Below are 24,590 nucleotides of genomic sequence, written 5' to 3' on the forward strand. Positions count from 1 at the left end.
TGCTGCTTGAAGTACTGCAAGATAACTGAGAAGTGAATAGCTGCATTCTGATTTTGGTTGCAGCTTCTACAAAAGAAAGAACGGTAGTTGGAAGTGATGATGAAATTGAATGGGAGAGGAGCACAGAAGTGAGTGAGATCCATCTGTCCAGCAGAGGTAATTGCAGCTGCCACGGGCTGCTATCAGCCTGTTGCAATCCAGGCTGTGCCTTGGATGCTGTCCAGTCAGGTTGAATTGCAGCACTGCAATACATCTAAGATCTGTTCCTTGAGTCCTTGCTCAACAAAATGAGTGAGAGAACTTGTTTGCTGTGGAGTTGCCTTGCTTCCAGAGAGGTGTACTGCAACTCTTCCCATAGCTGAGCCTTTACAACCTCTGCATGGACAAACGTAGGTATGGAAGCATCCCTCACTTTCCAGTTCTTTTCCATTGCGTTTGGCAGATGTGTTCAGCAAGGTGATGCCTGCAGGCAGGCTGGAGCCTTCCTGGCATGCCAAAACTGGGCCAGTGCCTTGCTGGGCAGTTCTGCATTCCAGAATTGGAAAGGTGGAGGACTTCTGAATCAACACGTCCTTTTATTTTGCTTTTCTTCTGCAGTTCTTTGAAGAAAGATGAAACCTTCAGATCCGTCCTGAGTTCTCTCTGTGCCATTTATACAGTGAGTCATTTACCTGCCTGCGTGGTCGTGTGTTTTACAAACAGCTTTGGCCTGGGTTCGTGCTCAGAGCTGCCCACAGGTTGGCGTTCCTGGAACATCCACAGCTCAGGTAAGGACTTGTTGGTCACGGGGTGTTTAGACAAAAACCGGGGTGAGCTGTAAAAGGTTGTTCTAAAGAGGACAGTTGGCTGCTGGGTTAGGGCCTGGCTCAGCTCCCATGTGTGTTGGCTGTGGGTTATCCATACTGCCAGACGTGCTGTCCTCATCTCTGCTGGGGAATGTGCGTTTCTGTCCCAAAGGGGAGGAGGCAGAGCTGTGTTTGTGCTGGGGGAAGGTGTCACCCCTTTCATCCAGGGGTGCCGTGTTCTGCAGGCGCTGCTCTGTGCCTTCATAGCATCATACAGCCCCTGTGATGAGCGCCAGCTGTATTGCTAATGAACACAGAGAAGGGTTTTTTTTTTTGCCTTTGAACTCGTGCTTCCAGTAGCACCAAAGAATCTCTTACCCATCTGAGATGAGATGTTGATGAGATGCTGAGCCAGATGTTTGCTTGGTGCTTGAAAGACAAAGGTGGCAATTTGGTTGTGGTAGTTCTCTTTGCAGCAGGGCAGTGTCTCTGAAGCTGCTGCAGGCTCTGCCTGCCTCCAGCTGCAGTTGTGGCTGTCAAAGTGCTTTTTGGTCACTTTTCCCTTTGAAATATTAAATGTTTGTGCCTACGTATGTGCGTGTTGCTGCAAGGTCTGAGCACTGCAGAGCTTTGCAGGAGAGGAGGGAATGCTCCCCAGGATGTCACCAGGCAGAGGACAACGGTGTGTAAGGAAATGTGCTCTCTGTTCCCTTTGTGCCCATGGCTGGTACCCAGTGCTCACTGGGGCAGTGCCAGAGGACTTCAAGCTCTCTATATGGTAGAGGAGATTGTGGCATATTGGGGGTCGTTCCCAGATAATAGCAATGTGATGAGAGGTGATGGCTTCAAGTTGTATCAGGGGAGGGTCATGTTGGATGTTAGGAAGAATTTAATCTCAGAAAGAGCAGTGAGGCACTGCACGGCTGTACTGGGAGGTGAGGCAGTCACCTGGAGGTGTTCAGAGCTGTGGAGATGTGGCACTGAGGGATGTAGGCATGGTGGGGTGGGCTGGGATTGGATTTGAGGATCTGAGGGGTCTTTTCCAACCTTAATGACTCTATGGTTCTATGTCTATGTATGGAGCTTCCTTGTCTCAAAGTATGAAAAACTCTCACCTGGTTGGTGGGGATGGGGGAAGTACTGGGATAACCCACAAGTTTTACGTGCAGAATGCTGCATCTCTGTGAGGAGGAGTTTGTATCATCTGATCAACGAAACAGAATGCAAAACCAGAACAGATTTATTGTAAATCCAAGAGCAAACACAATGTCCGTCAGGTCACGCTAACATCAGAGGTGTATGAAGATGCTGGTCTTACAGGGTGTGTTGGTGAGCTCCAGTATCAGCCAGCTGTATGCACTATGGTTCTCCAGGGGGAGGTTATAGGATGTGCTATACGTGGTGATATACCATTGCTCAGCCTCACACAGCCCCCTGAGCTCAGCAGTTCTGCACAGGCAAATAGGAGGAAGGAAAGATTATCAAGAGCTTTATTCTCCATTCTGCTGTATTTAAAACAAACACCTCTATGCTTGAGATACAATTACAGTGCTAATATTACAGGAGAAAAAAAAAAAAAAGTGCTTACAATTCAAATACTCTAATATAAAAAGGTAAAAATTATTTTGTTTATTGAATTTAAGATTCGGTGTAGGAAGTCATTTCGCAGTATCACTAAAATGCGTAAGACAATGAAGTGCACAAGAAAACGTCGCTTTATATCTCCTTCCCAACACTTCTCTCTCCTGGGATGTCTAAAGAAACCTGGTTTAAATAACCTGAAATTCCCCGTATCCTGTAGTGCTGCTCAGAACCAGAGGGTGCTACTCTAAGTAGTCATAATAAGACTTCTCTTATGGTCCGTAGTTTAGAAAGCAGCCGTCGCTGCTGAAGGCCCAAGGCCAGTTGGCCATTGGTTTCTCCAAAGCGTTGCCTGGGCAGTGCTACTGAAACTCGGGTGGAGGGGGGGGTTGATCCCTTTGTAATGGGATTTTCTGTCTCTGTGCTCCTCTGAGCCCTTGGTCTTGCAGGAGGACGCCAAAGGAACAACTTTGCTTGGGAGAACAAACGATCTCCTACAGCTGTATTGGGTTGGGGTGCGTTGGGTGGTGGTGCAGGAGAGTCGGGGAACGAAGAGGAGGCGTTACTGCGTCTCAACGTCGTACTTGAGGATATGTGAGTAGTAGCCGTGGTTGGCGTTCTCGTGCACCATGACGAAGAGCTCCGTGCACCCCGCGGTGTTGCAGGTTCCCTCCCAGAAGCCGTCTCTGCTCAGGGTCAGTGTGTAGGTGTCCCCCGCCTGCACCAGCACCTTGGATATGCCCTGCATTTTGAGCTTGAACTGCACGTTGCGGTTGGCCGGCAGCAGCCTGGAGAGCGGCTCCAGCAGTTCGTAGCTCTCTGCCCATTTGCTGTACCTCAGTGGGAAGGCGGGCCACTTCACCTCGGTGTTCAGGCAGGTGATGAGGTAGTTGAAGACGAAGGTGTAACTGCCGGGATCTGACTTCTTCTTGGTGAAAAACTTCAGAACAAAGCTCCCCGCGTGGGGCAGGTGGACCTTAAACTCCACTTGGTTGCCGCGGTGGATTTGCATGATGTGCTGCCTGCTCATCTCCTCGCTCAGGCTGCTGCTGTCGGCGTGCAGCGAGGCCAGGATGCTGATGTCCTTCCCCATGGTGAAGGTGAGGGAGCAGCGCCCGTCGTTGGTGTGAATGATGGGGTCGGGGTGCGAGGGCCGCAGGAAGCCCTGTTTCTCCGTGAACCAGCTGGGCCCCACGGGCTGGTGCAGATCCTTTGGGAAGCGCCTGCTCTTGTCCACGGACTTGCACTCCACGATGTACTCCAGCACGCAGGTGTAGACGTCTTCTGTGGATTTGGAGGGTCTGGCAAAGATCTGCAGCTCCTGACGTCCCGTCTTCTGGGGGTAGATCTCCAGCTTCATCCCCTGCTTCCGCAAGGTCAGCAAGCCGTGTTCGTCTGTTCCCTCCAGCTTAAAGGTGAATAACGTGGAAGGGCGGCACTCCACTGATATGGTGGCTGTTCCATTTTCTGTGAAATGCGTAAGAAAAGAAACCATGTTGGAGTTTTAGTGCACTTTTTGTACATATGGAAAATGAACCTACCCCAACTGACTGCCACTGCCCTACAGAGCTGCAGCTGTCTGCAGAAATCAGTGCCCCTCAGAAAGAACAAGGTCCAAGTGGCCTTGGCTTGCAAACCTGCATTGATCCTGTAGAACATAAACTGAAATGGAGTTGTGCTCCTGTAGAATATAAACTGAAAGTGTGTCCCTGTGGAATATGAAAGCCTGTGTGCAGTACAAGTGCCAGCAGCCTGCGCGCTCGAAGAGGGCTCACTTTGATGGGCTCAGGCTGATTTCAGCCCAGCAGCTGCCCCAAGAAGAAAGGCACACAGACATGAGATCCTCTGCTACCCTATGAACCTGTTCACAGCACGCTGGAGGACATGAAACCCTTCAGTGCTGTTGTCTTTCAGTTTTAACTCTGTGTTCTTTGCATTCATGGCAAACAGCTATCCAGCTCAATTCCTGCAGCCTTCTAAGGAGTTGGGGAGGGTGAGCCCAAATTTAGGGTTCCCTGCCTGTCAGAGCTGCAGGGTGCACTCAAGGTGCTGAGTATGACATAAAGAAGAGCCTTGCTATGCACTGTTCTGTAAATCAAACTTTTGGAACCCAGCAAAAGGCTTTAATCTCATTGTCAGGTGATATTTACTAATAGATGAACAGCAACGCTTCTAATCTTGCACTGTGGGTACTGACAAGGGGGTTACCTGTCTGGATGAGGGCTGTCTGTGGGTGTGCATCCAGCAGCCCCAGCTTGTAGAAGTCGCTGTTGTGCTGCAGGTTGCTCTCAAACTGCTTCAGCGTCAGCGTTGGTTTGAGGAGCTGCCAGTTGCTGTTATCTGGGAAGTGATTGTTCACGAAGAGAGCCGGGTGAGTCAGAAAGTAAAACTCGTTGTATCTGGAAGGAGGAGGAAGAGATGAAAGGAAAATGAGTAATGATAAGCAGTTATTTCTTCCGCCGTGCTGTGGTGGTGGTTTTGTGGGAGGAAGTCGGAGCGTTTTGGGCTGCTGAGGGCTGTGGGTTTGAAGATCTCCAAGGAGAGAAGGGACCGGAGCCTCCCATCTCCAAGGCAAAGTGCTGGAAAATGGCATCTCCAAGGCAAAATGCTTCTGGATAAAACCAAGGCGTTTGGCTGTCCCTGTGATGATAGGCTCCCAAGGAAGGAGGAAGGCCCTTCTTGGCATTGGAAAGTGAGGCACTTGCTGGGGCAGCTGAAAGTCAGGAATCCAGCACCTTGTTGCTTTGCTTAAACGTAGGCAAAGCACAAAAAATGGAAACAAAGAACAGCAGAGCACCTCTAGAAGCTGCTGAGCTTCTGCCTGCTTAGAAACGTGCTCCATCCCCTGCATGAGCAGCCCAAGTGCCTTCCTCAGGGCTTCAGCTCTTGCAGTGCCACGTGAAATTTACCACTGGTTTTCCCATGCCTGTTTGTTCACCTTTCTGGTAGGCCTTTGTGCTTAGACAGTGAATATTTCCTTACCTGAAGGTGAACTTGGTTGAGGTATCGTCCACAGTGCCGCTTCCCCAGGTGCTGTCCAGGAGGTGCCACCTCCCATCGAGGTAGACGGCATTCCAGGCATGGTCAGAATTCCCCTGGAAGGTCTGCCCAATCTTGTACCCGTAGCCCTTGGAGTACCCCGACAGCTTCATGCACTGGATCCCTGCAACGCTGAAAGGGAACAAGGATTTTGCTTTTCTTTCAGCCTTTGCATAGGCACAGGGGAGCATCCCACAGGACGCCTGCTTTGGAAAGTTGCCCCTCTGCCTGTTGCACCATGAGTTCAGAATGGCTGGTGGAGGAGGACAAAGACAGAGTGCCACGCTGCTCTCTGCCTTGTTCTGCAGCGGAATCCCTTTGATGCTCTCCACAATTAGCCTACGTAATTATAAATTAAAAGTGTGTTTGCTCGTGCTTGTGCTCTCTCTGGAGCAGGAGGCCCAGTGCTTGGCAGCAGGTTCAGCTTCAGACCTCGCAGTGCTGTGGGATCTGATTGCATTTCCTTACCGTGTGGCCTTGTGCTTGCCCAAGCTACAGACGAATACACGTTTCCCTTTATATATATAAATATAATGAATACTTGTTGAAGTGTAAATAGGATTTAAATAAGCAATGTGTTAATGAGCTCTCTGCTTTGACTCTAATGTTAGCATCGCATTTCAGCATTAATCTCAACTTGCCACACTTCGAGGATTGTCTTTTGTGTAGGACGGTAGTGACATTTTTCTCCTTCATTGAGAAGCATGTTTGCTGGAGCAGCTACCTTCAGTGACAAACTGTGTGTGCTGCATAATGCAGGCTGAATTCAGGGAGAGGAACAGTGGCATTTATGGGGAAGATAATTAGCATGGTTGTAAAGAAGCCAGGCCTGATAACTGTGGCACTGGCTGGCCGCTGGCAGTTTGGTGGTGCTCATGGAAGGGCACTTTTTTTGTAGAGCTGATGCTGCTTTAAGAGGAATGGCCCCACCAGCTTCATAGCATCACACAATGGTTGTGTTGGAAGGGACCCTACAGCCCACCCAGTCCCAACCCCAGGTGTGGGCTGGTTGCCCCCACCAGCTCAGGCTGCCCAGGGCACCATCCAGCCTAGCCCTGAGCACCCCCAGGGATGGGGCATCACCAGTGTGCTGCTGATGGACTGGGGAGCAGCACCAAATGCTCCTTGGGCTGTCCAGACCTCTTGTTAGCTGGGGTGTGCAGGCAGAACACTGTGGGGAGGAATCCTGCCCTGTGCTCACACATAAGCACAAGAAATGGCACTGCAGGAGTTGTGCTCGGGTGTGTTCAGAGCTCCCAGGTGGAAAATCAGCACGTCTCTGATACTAAACAGGCCAAAAGCAGGCTACAGCATCTTGTGGGAACTGAATGGCCTTGGTGAGAACAGTGTGGGATCACATCTCACCTCTTGTGTAGAACCTTACACAGATAAATTCACCACGCAGGGGAAAGATGGAGGATCTCCTGCTTGACTTGGCAATGTGATGGTAGAAAATGACTGAGATGCAAGGATCTGGAACTGGAAGAGATGAGCTGAGAAGCAGTTGGCAACATCTGCTTGGTGTACCAAGGTGGTTAAGTGTTTTGGTGCACCAAGGTGGTGAGTTGTTTTTCTGCTTCAGAAGGAGTAGGAAACAATCCGGATCTTGCTACGGGCGTCACTTGAGTTCAGTGGCAGCTGCTTCCCTTTGATTTCAGGCTGACTTTGATGATTTCATCTGGAAAAAGAAGCAAGTCTGGCTCCTCCAGACTTGGAGGGTTCACCCACGAGAAGAGAGAATGAGGGGGTTGCCTTGCGAGAAGGAGATGGCTTTGGTTGTGGTTTCTCAGGGAAGGAGCTGAGTATTTAGCTCATTGACAGACATGATAGACTGGGCAATGGGAGCCATCCTGCCTCCCAGAATTGCTACCCAAGCTGGAATGGAGAGATGCGGGGTGCACCAATGTAGCCTTTAAATAGGAAGAGAGCTCCTCGGAAGGATTGTTTTTAATGAACTAAGCATATGCTTTTTAATGAACATGATAATTTCCCCCGCTTCTAACTGCTAATAACTGGTTCATAAGATGTGGTTATAAATTCATACTTTGTCATCCTATTTCTTTATTTTACTCTTCAAAAAGCAAGATCAGATGTCATGGGATATTGGTTGGAAGTATCTACCATGTTAGTATCGTTAGCATTTGGCATGGTACTGTCTGTTTTAAAACCTGTCCTTTTCCTGTTAGATTTTGTTAATTTGATGGTGAAAACCTTCCAAATTTTTCTGGGATGGTGTGGAAAGCCAATGTTGCTTGATGATGACTGATGGTCAATGGGTGGTAGCTGGGAGCAGCGTGGGGCAGTGGGGACCTGGGTTTTGGCAGGAGGGCTGGGGAAGCTCCTGCTGGGCTTCAACCTGCCTCTGCCCCAGCAGCGTGCTGCAGGCAGCTCCTTCCTTTGGGTTTGAGTCCTGCCATGCTTTTAACCTTCAATTGCAGACACTCGAAGGAAAAACCCAGGCTCTGCTAACCGAATTATCTCCGTGTTTTCATCTGCCATTATGTTAATGCGATGCGAAGCTCAGCAGATGGCACAAAGCAAATTATGCTGGGGAGGGAGTAGGGAGGGAGCCAAATTGACCTTTCCAGGACTTGCTGCTTTTCCACAGCATGGTTTGAAAGCTGAAGTTCTGCATCCTGCTTAAAGTCACATCAGTCAATGCAAAGGCAGACAGAATAGGCACAGAGATGACAACAGATGTTAACCCTCCTTGGCATTGAATGCTCCTGAGCTTAATTTACCTGCACATTTGCTGGAAGAGCCCAGCGTATCCCTCACAGACGCTCTTCCCCGTCCTCAGCACATCCATGGGTTCACACAGCCTCAGGCTTTTGTTATGGAAGCCCACTACGTCGTACTCTGCGGGAAGGAAGACAGCCAAAGTTCATCCCAAGGCCCCAGGCAGCGTGGGGCAGTGCTGGTACTGCTTCCATCTCTGTGAGCACAACCAGGGTGAGTCCAACCCCAGCCCACCCCACCATGCCACTGCTCACGTCCCTCAGTGCCACATCCCCATGGCTCTGAATACCTCCAGGGATGGTGACCCCACCACCTCCCTGGGCAGTTGTGCCAGTGCCTCACTGCTCTTGCAAAATGCAAGCAACCTGCAAATCCAGTTGGCCACCAGCACTCTCTCTGGATGGGAGAGGTTTCCCTTCTTCTTCCTTCCTTCTCTTTACACCTTGGTTACTCCTGAAACTCCAGTGTTGCTTGTTTTGGGGTTTGGGAGGAAGAAGCAAGGGAGACTCATGATGGCAGTTCCCATGGGGTCAGAAGGGTATTGATATTGGCAGAAACAGCAACCAAACAGGTTTTATGAAAGCTGGCCTCTCTGAGGTCCTGCTCTGATGTGTCCGTCAGAGGAACACCATTAGGAACCTGCTGGAAGCTGGATTCAGGGTAGTAGTGAGGACAAAGCTTCTGGAGGGGCAGAAGGGCTCTGGATGTGACAAGTGACTTCTGGTGCCTGGCAGCCTGTCTTTGTGCTCCAGCTGCTTTGCTGGTGGGACTGCTGTGGTTGCATCCTTCAGTAAATTGTGTAGGGGTGGCAGAGCCATCAGATAGAAAGAAATCACGTGCACACAAACCTTGCGGGGCCTGGAAGTGCTAGGATGGGGAGTGTGGAAGCAGAGGTGGTGGAATAAACTCTGGGTGCATTTCTGGGTAAATCACAGACTATCCTGAGGTGGAAGGGACCCATAAGGATCACTGAGTCCAACCCCTGACCCCATGCAGCACCACCCAAAATCAGATCCTGTGTGTGAGAGTGCTGTCTAGATGCTTCCTAAACTCCAATAGCTCAGTGCCATGAGCACTTCCTTCCACCAACCACCTGCTCTTGTGTGAAGCCACCCACAAAATGCAGAGTAAATTACAACAGTTGCGAAATGGGAGCAGCAGCAGCAGTGTTATCTTCTCAGTGGAAGACCCCAGCCTACCTATGTGGTGGCATATCCACATCCATATGACACGGACTTTCTCCAGGTCAGTCCGGGCTTGTTTAAGCAGGATTTGGACGAGCTCCTCTACGCTGCTCTTGGTGTTCACCTGGTGGAAGAGGAAGCAACAAGGGAAAGGTGACCAATGTCATTTACCTGGACTTGAGCGAGGCCTTTGACATGGTCCCCCACCACATCCTATCTCCAAACTGGCGGGATGTGGATTTGATGGGTGGGCCACTCGATGGACAAGAAACTGGTTGAAAGGCCGCAGACAGAGGGTGGCCATCAATGGCTCCATGTCCAGGTGGAGGCCGGTAAGGAGCGGCGTCCCCCAGGGGTCTGTCTTGGGACCGGTGCTCTGTAACATCTTTATCAATGACATCGATGACGGAATCGAGTGCACCCTCAGCAAGTTTGCTGACGACACCGAGCTGAGTGGTGCAGTCGACACAGTTGAAGGAAAGGATGCCATTCAGAGGGACCTCGAGAGGCTAGAAAGGTGGGCCCGGGTGAACGTGATGAGGTTCAACACGGCAAAGTGCAGAGTTTTGCACTTGGGCCGGAGGAATGCCAGGCATCCCTACAGACTGGAAGGAGCGGTCCTCGAGAGCAGCCCTGTGGAGAAGGACCTGGGGGTCGTGATGGATGAAAAGCTTAACATGAGCCAGCAGTGTGCCCTTGCGGCTCGGAAGGAAAATGGGATCCTGGGCTCCATCAGCAGAGGGTGGCCAGCAGGGACAGGGAGGTGATTGTTCCCCTCTACTCTGCTCTTGTGAGGCCCCATCTGGAGTACTGCGTCCAAGTGTGGAGCCCCCAGTACAAGAAAGACAGGGAGCTGTTGGAGAGGGTCCAGAGGAGGGCCACGAAGATGATCAGGGGACTGGAGCACGTCCCCTATGAGGACAGGCTGAGGGAGCTGGGCTTGTTCAGCCTGGAGAAAAGAAGGCTGCGGGGTGAATCATTGCAGCCTTTCAGTACCTAAAGGGAGCCTACAGCAGGAGGGGAATCAACTCTTGGAAAGGGTAGATAAGTGCAGGACAAGGGGAAATGGTTTTAAGCTGAGGGAAGGGAGATTTAGGTTGGAAGTCGGGGGGAAATTCTTTACAGAGAGAGTGGTGAGGTGCTGGAACAGCTGCCCAGAGAGGCTGTGGATGCCCCGTCCCTGGAGGTGTTGAAGGCCAGGTTGGATGGGGCCCTGGGCAGCCTGGTCTAGCATTAGGTGGGATGGTTGGTGGCCCTGCATGTGTCAGGGGGGTTGGAGATTCATGATCCTTGAGGTCCCTTCCAACCCTGGCCATTCTGTGATTGTGAGACTGGCATGAAAAAGCACTGCAGTGGATCCCCTGCCTTCCTTATCCCAGTCCTGTTAAAGCTGCTGAAAGCCCACCTGCCAGCATACACACTGCTGTGGCTTGAGCTTCATTAAATATAGAAATACAAAGCTCTAATTCCACGTTTTGAGCAAGATGTATTTTTGGTCACAGGTTCCCTCCCAAAGAGGGGTGTCTGCTGCTGATGTGTGCAGGGAAGAGGAACGGAGGCACAAGTGAGACTTACTTTTAATGCATAGGCATCCAGCTTCTCAAATTTCTGTAGATCCACTGCCAGGGATTTCAAAGAGGATTTGTCCCATGGATACACTGGGAAGAAATAAGCGGTCATTGTCTGGGGAAGGAAGGGCTGCTCCTGCCTGAGGGGATGTCAGCAGTGGGTGCTCAGGGACAGCGAGCGTGAGGGCACCCGTGCAGGCAGAGCTTTGTTTATCTCAGCTTTCCCTGCAAAGGGCTATTAGGCTGACCATAGGAGAGAGAAAGCAGATTTACGTGTTTGAAGGTTCCTGCTACGTAATGCTCCGAAAATTACTTATCGCCTTTTGGGAACTGGATATTTTCTTAAGATTGTTGATCAGTTTTTCATCTTTGTCTGGTTATAGCTGCAAAAGCTTAGTGCAGATGTGAGGTCTGGAATAGCTCAGCATGTTAGCTGGGCAGCTGGGATGTGAGCACGGATCCTGGCTGCAACATTGGCATCAGGGCATGGAGCTGTGAGAACATCTCCAATGTGTGATGTTCCCAAAGCCACTATGGATGTATGGAGGACTGGAAAGGTGGATGTGGTCATGGTAGTGCAAATCAGATCACTGCTTTGTGCCCTGTGGGAGCTTTTAGGAATGATGGGAGTCCTACCTGGCACTGGCACAGGTTGCCCAGAGATGTGGTGGATGTCCTATCCTTGTTAGACACCCAAGGTCAGGCTGGATGGGGCTCTGAGAACCTGATGGAGCTGTAGGTGCCCCTGTTCATTGCAGGGGAATTGGGCTAGATGGCCTTTAAGGGTTCCTTCCCACTCAAATGATTCTATGGGGGGCCAGCATGGGAGGGGGTGCAGCAATAGTTACCATGCAGGTCTTTTGCGCTGGGTGGCCTTGGGGCTTCGGTCCTTTCAAAAGCTGGAAAACAACACAAAAAAAGTGTAAGCTGAGCAGTTCTTGGCAAGAGAAGAAGAACAAAGAGAAATAGATGAATTCTGAGTCCTCAGGCTATCCCTGTGCTCTGCGCTCCTTGGCTGCTGGATGTCTCCCATTGCAGCCCTAAGGCTGGGGACATCAGATGCTGGCCAAACCACTGGTGGCCTGAAGGATGCACAGGTGGAATGGTCAGCACTTGGCCCAGGGGCCGGTGGCATCTCCAGATCTTTGAGTTGACAGCCCCAGCGAGGGAGGTGGGATTGGGTTCCTTCCAGAGCCAACCCCCCAGCACGGGGCTGTGTGCTGGCAGGCAGCCTCACCTTTGTTGTCCTGGCCTCTCAGGCTGGGCAATCTCCGGGGACCTGCAATGACACCGACACAATTTTTGAAGCCACTGTGAGGTTGTGGCAGTCGACACCCGGCATAGGGGTGCAGTGTTTCCTTGGCTCAGAGGGAAGGATGTCCCCTCTGCCATGGCCGTGGTGGTTCCCCAGCCAGGAACGTACCTTTCCCAAAGGAGAGCTTCTTGAAGAACTGCGGGGAGGTGCCCTTGGGATGGATCTCCACTGTCACGTGGGTTCCTGAAAGAAATGGTGACAAACACACTGGGAAAAGGAGCTCTAATCAGCAAGAGAACGGGAAGGTGAGTGGTATCAAGCCAAGGGGTCCCTGTGCCAAGCCCAGGTCATGTTTGCCCAAATCTAGAATCATGGGGTCATCGGGGTTGGGGAGGACCTTCAAGGTCATCAAGTCCAATTGAAATGGCTCAGCTTCAGCAAAACGGGCAGCACCTCTGGCCCTGTGAAGGGACCAGAGCCCTCTGCTTTCCTGGCAGAACAAATAAACCGTACCATAAGAAAGCCCAGGGTCACTCCTAATGTAGATCTCAAAAAAAAAAATTTAAATTTTCCCAGTTCTCATTAAAAAAAAAAAAAAAAGAAGGCAGTCTGTTATAGTGTAACAGGTGATAAAGCAGAAGTCCTCAGTGAGGATCATGTGGCAGCTTGAAGAAGAGGTTTATTGCCCTATTAAGTAGTCCTTGATGGAGATACGGTAAACAGAGAATCAATGGCTTTCATTGATTTTTCTCGGAATAACACATAAAAAGGCTCAAAGCTATGGAAATGACTTGGCTTGGGATATGAGAGCCTTTGGCAAAGGCCTCTGCCTGTGAGGGGCAGCAGTGGCTGGGAGCACGGTGCTCTGCACACTGGGATGCTCCCAACTGCTTCGCTGGAGATGGGGGCTCTGTGCTCAAAGCTCTGCTCTGGCCATAAGGTAGAACTGGAAGGAACAAGTCAGAAAGTCTTACAGGAGTTGCCCAGGCTGTCTGAAAGAAGCTGTGCTCTGGGGCAAGCATGTAAGTGGGGTTCAGCCCTCCTTATGCAGTTGCTTCTCAGTGGCATGCCTTTGGGCACATACCATGATTTCCTTGGGGTTTTTATATCTGAAGGGGTGCTTTTTTATTTCTCAAGATTATTTTTATCTTTGGGTTTTGTGGGCGTTTTACTTGCCAATATCTTCCCCTCTCTCATTATTTTTTTTTTAATTAGATTTTTAATTTTTTTTTTTTTCCAAGAAACAAATTTAGCATTGTGGGATGCCTCCTTCCAGTAAGTTTGGCATTAAAAAAATGATAAAAGCTAATCCTGTGGCCCAATGACTTCTCTGGGGTGCAGCTGGCCCTGCTCTGCTTGGGACGGCTCCTTGCCCTGCACCCTCCTTGCCCCTGGGGGTGATGGCAATGCTGACCCACCCTGAGAGGATGCAGGGCACTGGTGGCCCTGTTGCCAATGTCCCTGCGTGCCACCTAACTTTGTGTCTGCGGTATGGGACTCATGGACATTTGTCTGCTTGCTGTAGCTGCCGTGGGGACAACTTAACAGTCCTCAGAAGACCAAAAGAAGCATTTGGAGGTATTGCTGTGCCCCAGTGCTTGGGACTGGAAGGACCTAAGGACTTTCTGAGTTCCTGTGGGATCACTGTAGGGCATTTTTTACTAGTTTTGGGCTGTCCCAGCGTGTTTTGTTACAAAACTGTTTGAACAGGAGATCCCCAAATCTCTGCTCTGGAAAACTCATATCCCTTGGGTGGCCACTTACCTTCATTAGTGTAGGAAGTAACAGTTTGCTTCTGCTTGTGGGGCTCCTTGGTGGCTTGCTGGCCTGTTTGTAGGAAGAAGGACAGCTCAGTGCCATGAGGAGAGCAGAGAGCCCAGTGTCAGCTCTGCAGAGCAGTATGGATGTGGATGAGGGCTTGCATGTGATGCTGGGTGGGACATGGAATGGAGTGAGACGATGGTGCAGGATGAGGTGATGGCATGGGGGTGATGTGAACAGGGACCGTGGAAGCTTGCACACCCTCATGGGTGGCAGATCCCCAGATGTGCATTCACCACACTGGGTGCATCCAAAATTTCAGGCTGTCCCAAACCTTGGGGGTATATGGGCAACGTGGGGCTCTTAGGAAAGCTGAGGGCCCTGCAGGTCTGCCCTGTACTACATGGGAGAGAAGGTGGCCCACTGGGATGATAACGTGGATGATAAAGGGGGATTCATTAATCCCTGTGGTACCAAGGGATCGAGAGTGCTGCCTGCCTTTCCAACACCTCCATCACCAATGTCACCAACACATGTCTTGGCTGCAATGTGAGGAGAGCATGGATGGGTTCCCCCCCCAGTGACCCAAGGATCTTGTGCCCAGCAAAGCCCACGGAGTGCTGGAAGGGGATGGGTTGCAGAGCTGGGCACCAAACACTGGAGGGTGGACACTGCATGCTGCTTTTTGATAGTGGGGTTTCCCCACACGCAGGATGAAGACAACGTACCGCTGAGGTCTCTCTTTGGAGGTGGCTGCGGTCTGCTGTTTCCATTTCCATCATCCTTCAGACCTGTACAACACAAATATGAGGTTGGCAGGCAGTGCTGGCACAGCAGGGTGTCAGCTGGGCATTATTTCCCACATAAATGTGCAGACAAGCACGGCGATCGGATCTCTCCATGCAGTTCCCTTCTCTCCTACGAATTCCCAAACCAGCGGGCATCAACACAGCAGCCAGCCTTCCCCTGAGGGCTTCGAGCAGAATCTCCCCTTTGCTCCCTTTCCTCCAGCAGGGAGGGTTCCCTGCGTTTGCAGAACACGGCTTCAGCCTTTCGGAAGACCCCCTTTGAAGGCTGGGAGCCAGGGAGATGGCACCGGACCTATAAATGGCTCTGGGCAGCCACCTGTGGGGACAAAGCCTGCAAACCCCTCGCACCCGGCAGCTTTGTCTCGTGTTCACAGGGCACGACGAGGTGCACGCCTGGTCCTCGCGTGTCACCTACAGCGGCACACACCAGCAGCGTGCAGGAGAAAACGGCTCTCCTGCAAAAAAGTTTAGGGTTTGTTTTTTTTTTTCCTTTTCTTTTTGCAACACGTGGAATGGGAAAAGCCCGAGCCCTGCTTCAAAGCTCCTTGTCCCCAGCCGGCGCGGCACCTGCAGCCCTCCCCTCCCTGGGACGAGGCTTTACCTGCGCCGTCCGTCAGTCCGTCCCTCTGCCCTTTCCGCTCGGGGCGGACGATGAGCAGCAGGTTGATCGCCACGGCGTTGGCACCGTCCTTCAGCTCCACGGTCCCCATCGCGGCAGGGCCACCGCTGAGCTGCCGCCGCGCCGAGCTGCCCCGCTCGGTCACCATCCGTGCTCTGCCAAAGCCGAGCGCGGCCAGGAGGCAGAGAACGACCTGCCCGGGGGAAGGAGCCGCGCTTCGGCCGGGGGCTCTGGTTTCAGAGCGTGCCCTGGGCTCCCCCTCCCCTCGCTCTGCCCTTTCGGCTTTGAGCACTTGCCTGCACTCAAATCCCCCTCGCAAGCTCTCTTGGCTTGGGGGGGATTCGCTTTCCCCAGCGGGCAGAAATCCTTAAAAGGCTTTCCCTTCTGATTCTGTCCCCAAGTGGAAACTAAAAGGATGCTTAGGGACAGAAATAATAATAACCTGCGCTGCGGAGAGAGGAGCTGCAGCCCGGCGTGGTTGGGAAGAGCCGCTGGAATCAGAGTGCACCGGCAGCCGCTTCGGGGTGGGGGGATCAGCCTCTCCACCACGCCTGGTGCACAGAGCAGAGCGAGCAGGGGAAGCTGCCTGCTGCCAAACGGGCTGTCCCGAAAGAGCAAATCATCCTCCCACCACCCCCGCTGCAGAGGCACTGAGCGGGAGCGGCATCGAGCAAAAAAATCTTACTTTTCCAGCGACACCCCCCAGCCCAAAAACAGGGCAGTGCTGCAGGGTTAGCGGCTCCGGGGCTGGCAGGGAAACGCTTTTCTAATTTTATCTCTGGCCTCTGTCCCACTGTGCGGCTGCTGGCCGGACCGCCTGGGCACCGCTGGGCTCGCCAGCAGCCTTGCCAAGCCACCTGGGGCTTGCCCGTCTCCGCTCCCCGAGATTTATGGCTGCGGTGACTTTCTGGTCGCTGCTTCGCCACCTGCCTGCTGGCCTTTAGCGCTGCTCGCCTGGCTCCGACCCTGCCTGCTGCACCCTTTCCTCCCTGCCATCCCTCTCCCATGAGCAGCCGCTGTCGTCACAGCCCTTCGCCCTCCTGGGCTGTCTGTCCGCTTCATCCTGCTGTCCGTCTTGCACCAATGTCTACCCACCAACACGACACATTCTGCTGCTGCCTCCCATCCCGGTGCTTTCCTCGCTGCTCCCAAATTGCACATCCTCTTTGCATGGCTCCTTTCCATTAGAAAAGTGGTGGTACAGCATCAATAGGGACAAATCCAGACAGAAGCCACTGACAAAAGAAGGCAATGCTGCTGCAACTGAGTTACATCATGGTTATGAGCCAGAGTGCTGCAAGCCCCCAGTGGAACAAACCCACGGGAACTGGGAGCAGAACTGGTGCATTTTGTCCGTGGTTGTGTTGAAGTTTTCTTTCTTTTAACAGTGGCTTGGACATTCCAGCCCACAGCATTGCTCTGCCATCACCGTGACCTGGCTACAGTGTATGTCCAGAAATGAAAGCATTTGGAGGAAGTTCTGCTATCCTAGAAATGGTGAACATCAAGGCGAAGGCAATTCTTCTTGCAGGACTTTTTTCTTTGCTCCTCATTTATTTTCCCAAACAAAGAACACCCTGAGGGCGGAGCAGTGACATTTCTGGTTGTGGTTTGATCATAAAGTGAAGGTTTTGTTGTGGTGGGCGCTGCTCATGGAATCACCCAGGCTGGAGAAGAGCTTCAGGATCACTGAGTCCCACCATACCTTGACCCATATCACACCCAGCACTTTGCCATGTCCTCATGTCACCACTATTGTCCCCATCAGCACCGAGCTCTGGTTTTGGCACTAGGGCATTCAGGAGGCTGTTAAAGCCCTGTGATTTTTCATGCATGGGAAATCTGTCATTGGCCTGTGATAAGGTCATGGCCAGCAACAGCTGTCTGTGTGCCAGGATATTTTTGAAACCAAAAATTTACATTTTGAAGAGGGAAAGGAGAAAGGTTTTTTATCGTGTTGATTTTAAAATAAAAGCAGCTCTTTGAATTTGCTGCGGGATGCAAAATGCTCACCTAAGTCCCAGGGAGATGAATTAATGGCCAGAGAACAAGAGAAGCTATCAGAGTGGCATGATTACATGTATTTACCACGTAGCTGTCATTTCTCCAGGGGTGATCCGGGGGAAGGAGAGCCCATACAAATGTAGAACAAGAATTAGGTTATTTGAGTCCCATTGGGTGGAGAAGAAGATTGCAGGCTGCCTGGCCGAGGAGCGTGCATTAACTCTTCTGTGGGCATTTTGTGTTCAGTGCAGATCTGGAGGCTGTGCAGGAGGGGTTTCCCAGGCTCTGGTGGACTTTACAGCTACAGGAGATCCCCATCCTGCAGGATGTGAACTTGGAGACGTGAAGCCGTGTCAGCTGTTCCATGTGAAGCACCGCTGGGTTTGGACAAGTTCTGTTTTCTTCCCTGTGCCCTTTGCCCACCTGCCACTGGGGTGGTGCAGCCCTATCCACACTGATGCCCCAGGTCCTTCTCCCGACCCAGAATAGCTCCCCTAGAGCTCATTATTGCATGTGTCTGTATACATATTTGCTGTTTGTGGTTTTTGGTTTTGTTTTTTTTTGCCACGCGCATTGCTTTGTATTTGCAGACATTGAATCTCAGCTGCCATTTTCTCTCAATTGCAGGCTAACTTTGAAGTGCCAGGACACATTTGTGCCGCACAGAGCATTACAATGGCATTCTGATGAGTTTTAATCTCCTCTTTTCACTTATCTTTTCCCTCTCCCTCCAGCAGAGCTGTGAGACACCGCGCTTATTCTCCTCCCAGCGGCCTCCAACCCTCAGATTGCTCAAATGCTCCATTCGTTTTGCAGCTTCTGCTGTGTCAGCAGCTGTGCTTTATGATTTAAGATGGCAGTAGAACTTTCCACTGAACTATAAACCCCCGTGCTTGGTTTCCCAGTATCCATGCAGCCAGGAGATGAGCTTGGTGGCTGGGACAGCCCTGCTATAAGGGGTTGGGATGGATTTAAGGTGCAGTGGGAGGCTGAGATGAGGCCAGGCATTGGCATAGGAACAGTGGGGACAGTGTTTTAAATCTGTGTCTTCCTGCATCCTCAAGTCTGCCAGTGCCCAGATGTGTTGTCATGTCTGTCAGAATATGGGTCTGCTCCTTATTGCTGGCCTTTCTAGATTAGGGGATGATCCTAGCTGGGCAGAGTGTTGTTGGTAAGGCATTAATCCTCTTCTAACACAATGCCAGCTGGAAGTGGGGAAAGTTAATTAGGGTGGGGCATACCTGGTTTTGCTACATAAGGGTCCTGAAGAAGAGGGTCTGGTTGCTGACCTCGTGTATTTCCAAGACTAGGAATGATCCTATATGCACAGCACCAGGAGGATGACAGACATTTTTTCTGATGAAGAAGTAGCAAAATAGAGAATGAAGCACAGCTAGCACCAGCAAGTTGGAATGAGCATTGGAGCCAGAAAGGAAGCCTCGCATCCCTTCCAACACACAAAGCTGGCTGATAGGAAGAACACATCCAAGAGGAGGCAGAGCTCTTTCTGCCACATGTAAGATCAGGTTTTGTCAAAGAACCAGGAGGTGAGTGCTGGGGCTACCTTTCCCCTGCGTGTCCTAGGAGGCAGATGCATCAGTTAGCCCCATGCAGCTAACCCCACACTCTTCCCACACCACCCCTATAGCCCTCCTTTAGGCCCACTTGGTACCACACAAGTAGGCTGCCTGCACCATTCTGCTTCCAGGGCTGTTCACCTCGGTCGCGAGCAAAGCCTAGAACTCTAAGCTATTCTTGTCAAACCTTCACACCTCACCAGGCCTTTTACTATGCCTTGGAAGAGTTATGTCTTGGCTGAAGCCACCAGGTATGCTGGTGCGTTGCCCTGCAGCTCTGTAGGGCACTGGGAGGAGGTGGATGCCCTCCTCATCCCCATCACCATTACAAAAAGAGATGGGCATCTCCAATTTTCAGAGTTATACAAAGCAAGATCAGCAGTGCTGAAATGCATCCACCTGCCCCAGGAGTCCAAAAGCTCACAGGGAAGATTTCTCTGCTCAGGAGGAAATGAGCTCACCTGTGGAGCTGGGCAGTTGGCCTTGTCCAGTTGCTGGTCTCTCCTCCACCTGTGCTGCTGGAAATAGGAGAAAGCATTATTAGGTTTTTTCCTGGAACAGCTGATCAAATATCACATTATGTTTTTCTTTCTGCCTGCCTAGTTTTAGGAGTCTGAGCTTTGAATGGCACGATGCTATGGGTCTGTATGCACAGTACCAGAAGGAGAAGCTGGTTTTTTGGTGGAAGAAGTGGGAAAAAAAAAAAAAAAAGGAATCAGAGCCAGCATATCAGAGCAAGTACAGGAGCCGGACTCAGAGGGTTAAAGCAACCCAGAAAGCTTGAGAGGTTCCCTCAGGGCAGCTCCTGAACAGATGCAGGTAATGAATTTTCACTTCTGTGCTTTCATTATCATTGTTCTTAGCTGGAGGTTTACCATTTGTCCCCCTCAGCTCTGCAGCACGTTATTTGTGTCATTGAGGTGGCTGCAAGGACAGAGCTCCTCGCATGGCTTTCCTGCTGGGACTGGGATGGGTGCTGCTCTGGGGCTCCTGCTACATTGAGCCCACTTGCCTCTGTCTTCTCATTGCCTGCAGCAGTGCCAGGTACCAGGGTGCTGATGCAGTGTTGTGCCCAGCTGAGCCTGTTACTTGCCCACTGACCACCAGCCATTCTCCCGTCCCCATGCTCCTGCCCAACAGTGTTTAAAGGTGAGAGCAGGCATGCTGGGATTCAGTATGACCAAAGCTGGTGGAAGGATTGGTTGCTATGTTTTTTTTTCCCCTTTAAATATTTTATTATATCATAAGGTATCTACGTCTTCTCAGAGAGGTAAAGAGGAGAGCAAATTCAGATGCAAACTGGTGTATAAGAGGCAGTGCTTTGCATTGGTTCCAATCAAAAATTCTTTTCCATAATTTGTGCTATTTATTGATACGCTATTTCTGTAGTTTTCCTGGTAATTACAGAACTTGGGAGGCGACGTTAGTAATTCCTGTATCATCTCCCTGGTACTACTTCTTTTGGAGCTTATCCTCTCCCCTTCAGTGTGATCAGTGAAAGTTATTTGATATTCCCCACACATCCCAGAAAGTGGCAGAGCAGAAGAGGGAAGGCCGTGCCCTCCATGCACCAGCACAGTGCCTGGGGTTGCTTGCTTCCATGCCAGCACCACCCCATTGCTGGTCCCATAGTAACTTAACTGAGCTCGGTGGATTTGTCTTCACCTCTGTTGCAGCAGCAGCAGCACAGCCTGCAAGGACAACACAGCCATCAGCCTGTGGGTTGGGAAGGCACCTCTTGCTCTCCTGATCCACATCCCCATCTGCTTTAGGGTTACTTGAGCAAAGGGAGACTCAACCCTTGATACTGCACTGCTGTGTAAATGGGGAATGGTACTTGTCCAAATGTCTTCATCACCCTGAAAGTGTTGACTTTGGTCAGAACGGCCCGGTGAGGGTGGCTGCAGCTGAGTGCTGTGCATTGGGAACCCATCTGCCCCAAGCACAGCAGGGTGCCGTGGGTCTGTGTGCTGGTATGCTGATGGCTCACCATGTCCTGGGCTCACTGGAGAGCTTTGTGCTCCCTTCTGAAGACACAGCTAGCTTGTCCTGATTGGCGGCCAAATGTCAGTGGATTCAAATCACTCGCAGCACACCGCAGCCAGCTCCGTGCTCTTTCCATCCACACTGGCTCAGATGACAGGGCGTGCTAGCAAGCCCCCCCCGAGTATTATTATCGTTATTTATTTGTGTGGTGGCAGTGCCTAGGAACATCCCTCATGCACCAGCAGCCTTCCACGTGGGACAGGTCATGTAGGAGCTCTGCTGCACAACGCAAGCACCCAACGCTGCTGCAGTGCAAGCAAGCGGGGCGGTTCAGTGAAAGCAGCAGTTCTGCAATTTAGCATAACAGGAGGGAATTGTTTCCCTGGGTTTTTGCTCTGCAAAGCCGGCTGTCTCAATCAGCTGGCTCCCCTTACGGTGTTTTTCAACTGTACAGAGACGAGCCAAGGACACATGCACGTAACGTGATCTGGGAAGATTCCCCGAGTGCCAGGAAGTTGGGGCCGCTCTCCCAGCCCTGTGCTGCCTGTCTCAGTATGGATGTGAGCTGGCTCTCCTCTGGAGCTGCAAGAGGAGCCTTTTGGGCTCACTCGTGCTTGTGACTGTTTGCATTAATACTGAAGTAACCAGTTTGTGCTCTTCTCCCAAGGCTATTTGCAAGACCTCAGGCTTTGCAAAGCCCCATCCCTGCAGAAATCATAGGTAGTTGTCCTTCCCGGTGCCACCAGCTGCAGGAGGACCAGCTGGCGTGGCCATGCTGCCCATGGGCTGTACTCGGCCTGGTTGTTTCTAAATGGAGGAAGATGAGGCACAACAGCAGCAATGAGCACTACCTGGGACCTGAGGAGCGGGGCACAATGTGACCCTCAGCCCACTACTGGTGCTCATGAGGGAGCACTGCTGCGTGTAGCACATCCTAGAATGGCTTAGATGGGGGGACACCGGGGCACAGGTGGGCTGGGGTGTGCAGAACGGGCTGGGGGTTTGGCCAGGACCCCTCAGCAAGGCCTTAATGCCTGCACTGGCTTTGCTACACGGCCCGGAGTGCCGTGGGAGGTCCAGGTGGCATGGCAGCATCATGTGAGGCACGGAGCCGGGGGCTGACAGCTTCCCCCAGCCAAGTCACTGCAGCCATCTGCTCCGCGCCATGCCAGGCCCACGGCTGCCGCAAAGAGCGTGCGTGCCGCAGGGCGCTGGGGAGCTGGTGGTAACAGGATCTGCAGGGCTTCAGAGAGGCGCTGACTCCGTCTTTTCAGCTCTGCCTTATGTATATTTATCTGTGCGTACAGACAGGGAGGGTTGCATGGGTTTTGCTGGGCTGGGATGGCTCCCCTCGGCCTTTGGGCGATGCGGAGCTGCAGTGCTGCGAGGCTCTGAGCTCCATCATTTCCATCCTGCTCCCTGCCCTGGGGCAGATGTGGCCTGGCAGAGCAAGGAAAGCGAGGCAGAAGGTTGGGCAGTGAGTGCCTTACTCGGAAACACGTCTTTTATCTGAAATGTGCACCTTGGCAATGCAGGAAAAAAGTCAGGAAAGGGCTTTCATTCAGTGCGATGCGTTAGCTGTCAAATACCTGACTCCACAGTTTGATTTCTGCCAACTGAATTAACACAGGCTGATGCAAGGTTTTCTGTCAAACCAGCTTTGATTTTTTTTCTGTTCTTTCATTCTTTCTTTCTTTCTTTTTTTTTTTTTTAAGGGCTGTGTGTTATCAAAGCTGTGGAAGCTTGGCAAAAAGATTGAATGAGGGCTGCTCATGTATGGGACACTGAAGACTCAGTGCATCATGTGCCTGGGCTCTGGGACGTTGGCACTGGGAGATTTCTAATATCCTGTCTTTGAGATTTAGTCCTTTCACTTCTTTTAACTTGTGAAATACGTAAGGTTGCTCCCAGCTCTGCCAAAACAGCTTTTCTTTTGTGATCCAGCTTGGACAAACATGAGGGACCTGCTCAGTGCTGGCTGTGCACAGCCTGAGCTCCTGGCGGACATTAATTCCAATTGAGATCCAAAGTGTTTCATGAGTTGGCTTAAGCCCCAAGGTGATTGCAACATGCCTACATCAAAAAGAACCATTTTAAAATGGGCCAGGTTTTACTTGCAAAGCATTGTCCTAATGCTGGGTGCATGGGGCAGGAGACTTGGGCTGGAAGCATCATAGCAAGGTCTAGGCTACGAAGCCTGTCCTGAAAATGGGAAGCCAGGAGTCTCAGGAAGGAACAAATAAGATGCACAGCATCTTCTCAATGAATGGGTGTGCTCTGCTGGGTGCCTGGTTCAGAGGTGAGCCTAGGCTTTGAATGCAAGGAGTAAGCAGAGCTGGGAATCCTGGGATGGAGAGGGCTGCTGGTAGTGCAGCTGTCCAGCAGGGCTTGGGGCATTAGGGACCAAGGGGTTTAGTCGCTCTCTTCACCAGTTAATGAGCCACAACCTTGGTTTTCGTTGAGAAATGGGCTCCTAATGCTCTTGGATGGAGTTGAGTACAGATATGTGAGCCTTACGGTTTGGACACTGAAAGTCAAAGAAAAAGAAGCCTAAACCTCTTTGACTTAAAGGTCATGCGACTTGGTGTCATGGTATTTGAGGGTCTCGTGATTTTTAAATGTTAATACTGCAAGCTCAAAGCCTGGAAATTCACTGCCAGTAGTTATCAGCGGTGACTTGAAGATCCAAGTGGCTTCTAACTCGCTTCAGCAGAGGTCTGATGACAGAGAATGACCTGTAGGACCTTCTACACAAGGTCCATTATGGAGTATGAAACTGAAGAATTTTCCCAATTCCTTCAGTGTCTGCTATCTGCTGCCCAGTCCCCAGAATATTTGGTCTCCTGACATTCTGACAGCTGAAGTCACATCTGAACTGATGCTTTTTCCTACACAGGCACCTCGTGCTGTCAGCCTACTATTTAATCCCCAGGTCTATAGAGCTGCAGTGCCTGCACCAGGCTCCTATTTGCTGCCCTCTGAAGTGTGCAGGCAGCCCCCCAGTGCCCACCTGTGCTGCTACAACCGTCTGATGAATCCCCCTGCTTTTCTCTCCTAAATGAATTTGTTGCTGACAACAAACTGAGACCACCATCCTGCCCAGAAGTTGCTGAATTGTCATTCAGACAGCGTGTGGAGTGGTGAAGGGGAAAAGCTCCTCAAAGCAGGATTTTGGATTCTTTGTCCTGGCCCAGCACCCATCCTGCTTGCCCTTACCTCTGTGCCCAGGTGATGCAGAAGTTCCCGATGTTCTCCATGCAGCAGGAGTGTGGAGAAGACTGCCAGGTGAGACAGGTAGCTGCTCTGCTTGTTGTATGCAACCAGGACAACAGGTGACCAGAGGAGGAAGTGAGGTGCAGTGCACACTGACTCCGGTCTTTGCACTGTGAACTTGAGTCACAGTGGAAGAGCCATTCGCTACAGCTTAAAGGGAAAGTCAGATCACCTGGCCAGGCGTGGTACCAATGCACATATGGATTGCAATGGGTTTTTTGTTCCTGCAAGCACTGCTGACGTGCGTGATGGGAAATACAAAAGTGTGCAGGATGGGAAGGATAGAGGACAGCAGTGCTGCAGGGTGGTGGCACCTACCACAAGCAGGGATGGGACAGCCATATATCTGGGCTGTGGCTGGCTTTAAATACACCTGGGCTATCTGAGAGGCTTGGCTCGAAACCAACCAG

The 24,590-nt window shown here is 51.4% G+C and overlaps 1 protein-coding gene across 1 annotated transcript; it reads right to left on the minus strand.

Moving 5' to 3' along the window:
- Positions 1-2,630: 2,630 nt before the first annotated feature.
- On the minus strand, positions 2,631-15,530 carry KY (kyphoscoliosis peptidase). Its single transcript, XM_031596221.2, has 12 exons — positions 15,323-15,530; positions 14,641-14,703; positions 13,916-13,978; positions 12,320-12,394; positions 12,134-12,175; positions 11,745-11,795; positions 10,904-10,986; positions 9,344-9,452; positions 8,147-8,264; positions 5,349-5,537; positions 4,575-4,765; positions 2,631-3,833 (listed from the first exon to the last, which is right to left on the minus strand). The coding sequence occupies exons 1-12, from the start codon at positions 15,486-15,488 to the stop codon at positions 2,929-2,931; spliced, it is 2,055 nt and encodes a 684-aa protein (XP_031452081.2). The 5' UTR covers positions 15,489-15,530; the 3' UTR covers positions 2,631-2,928.
- Between the last annotated feature and the right edge of the window lie 9,060 nt (positions 15,531-24,590).

This window comes from Phasianus colchicus, chromosome 10, assembly GCF_987193195.1.
Source record: "Phasianus colchicus chromosome 10, bPhaCol1.hap1.1, whole genome shotgun sequence".
Classification (NCBI taxonomy): Eukaryota; Metazoa; Chordata; class Aves; order Galliformes; family Phasianidae; genus Phasianus; species Phasianus colchicus.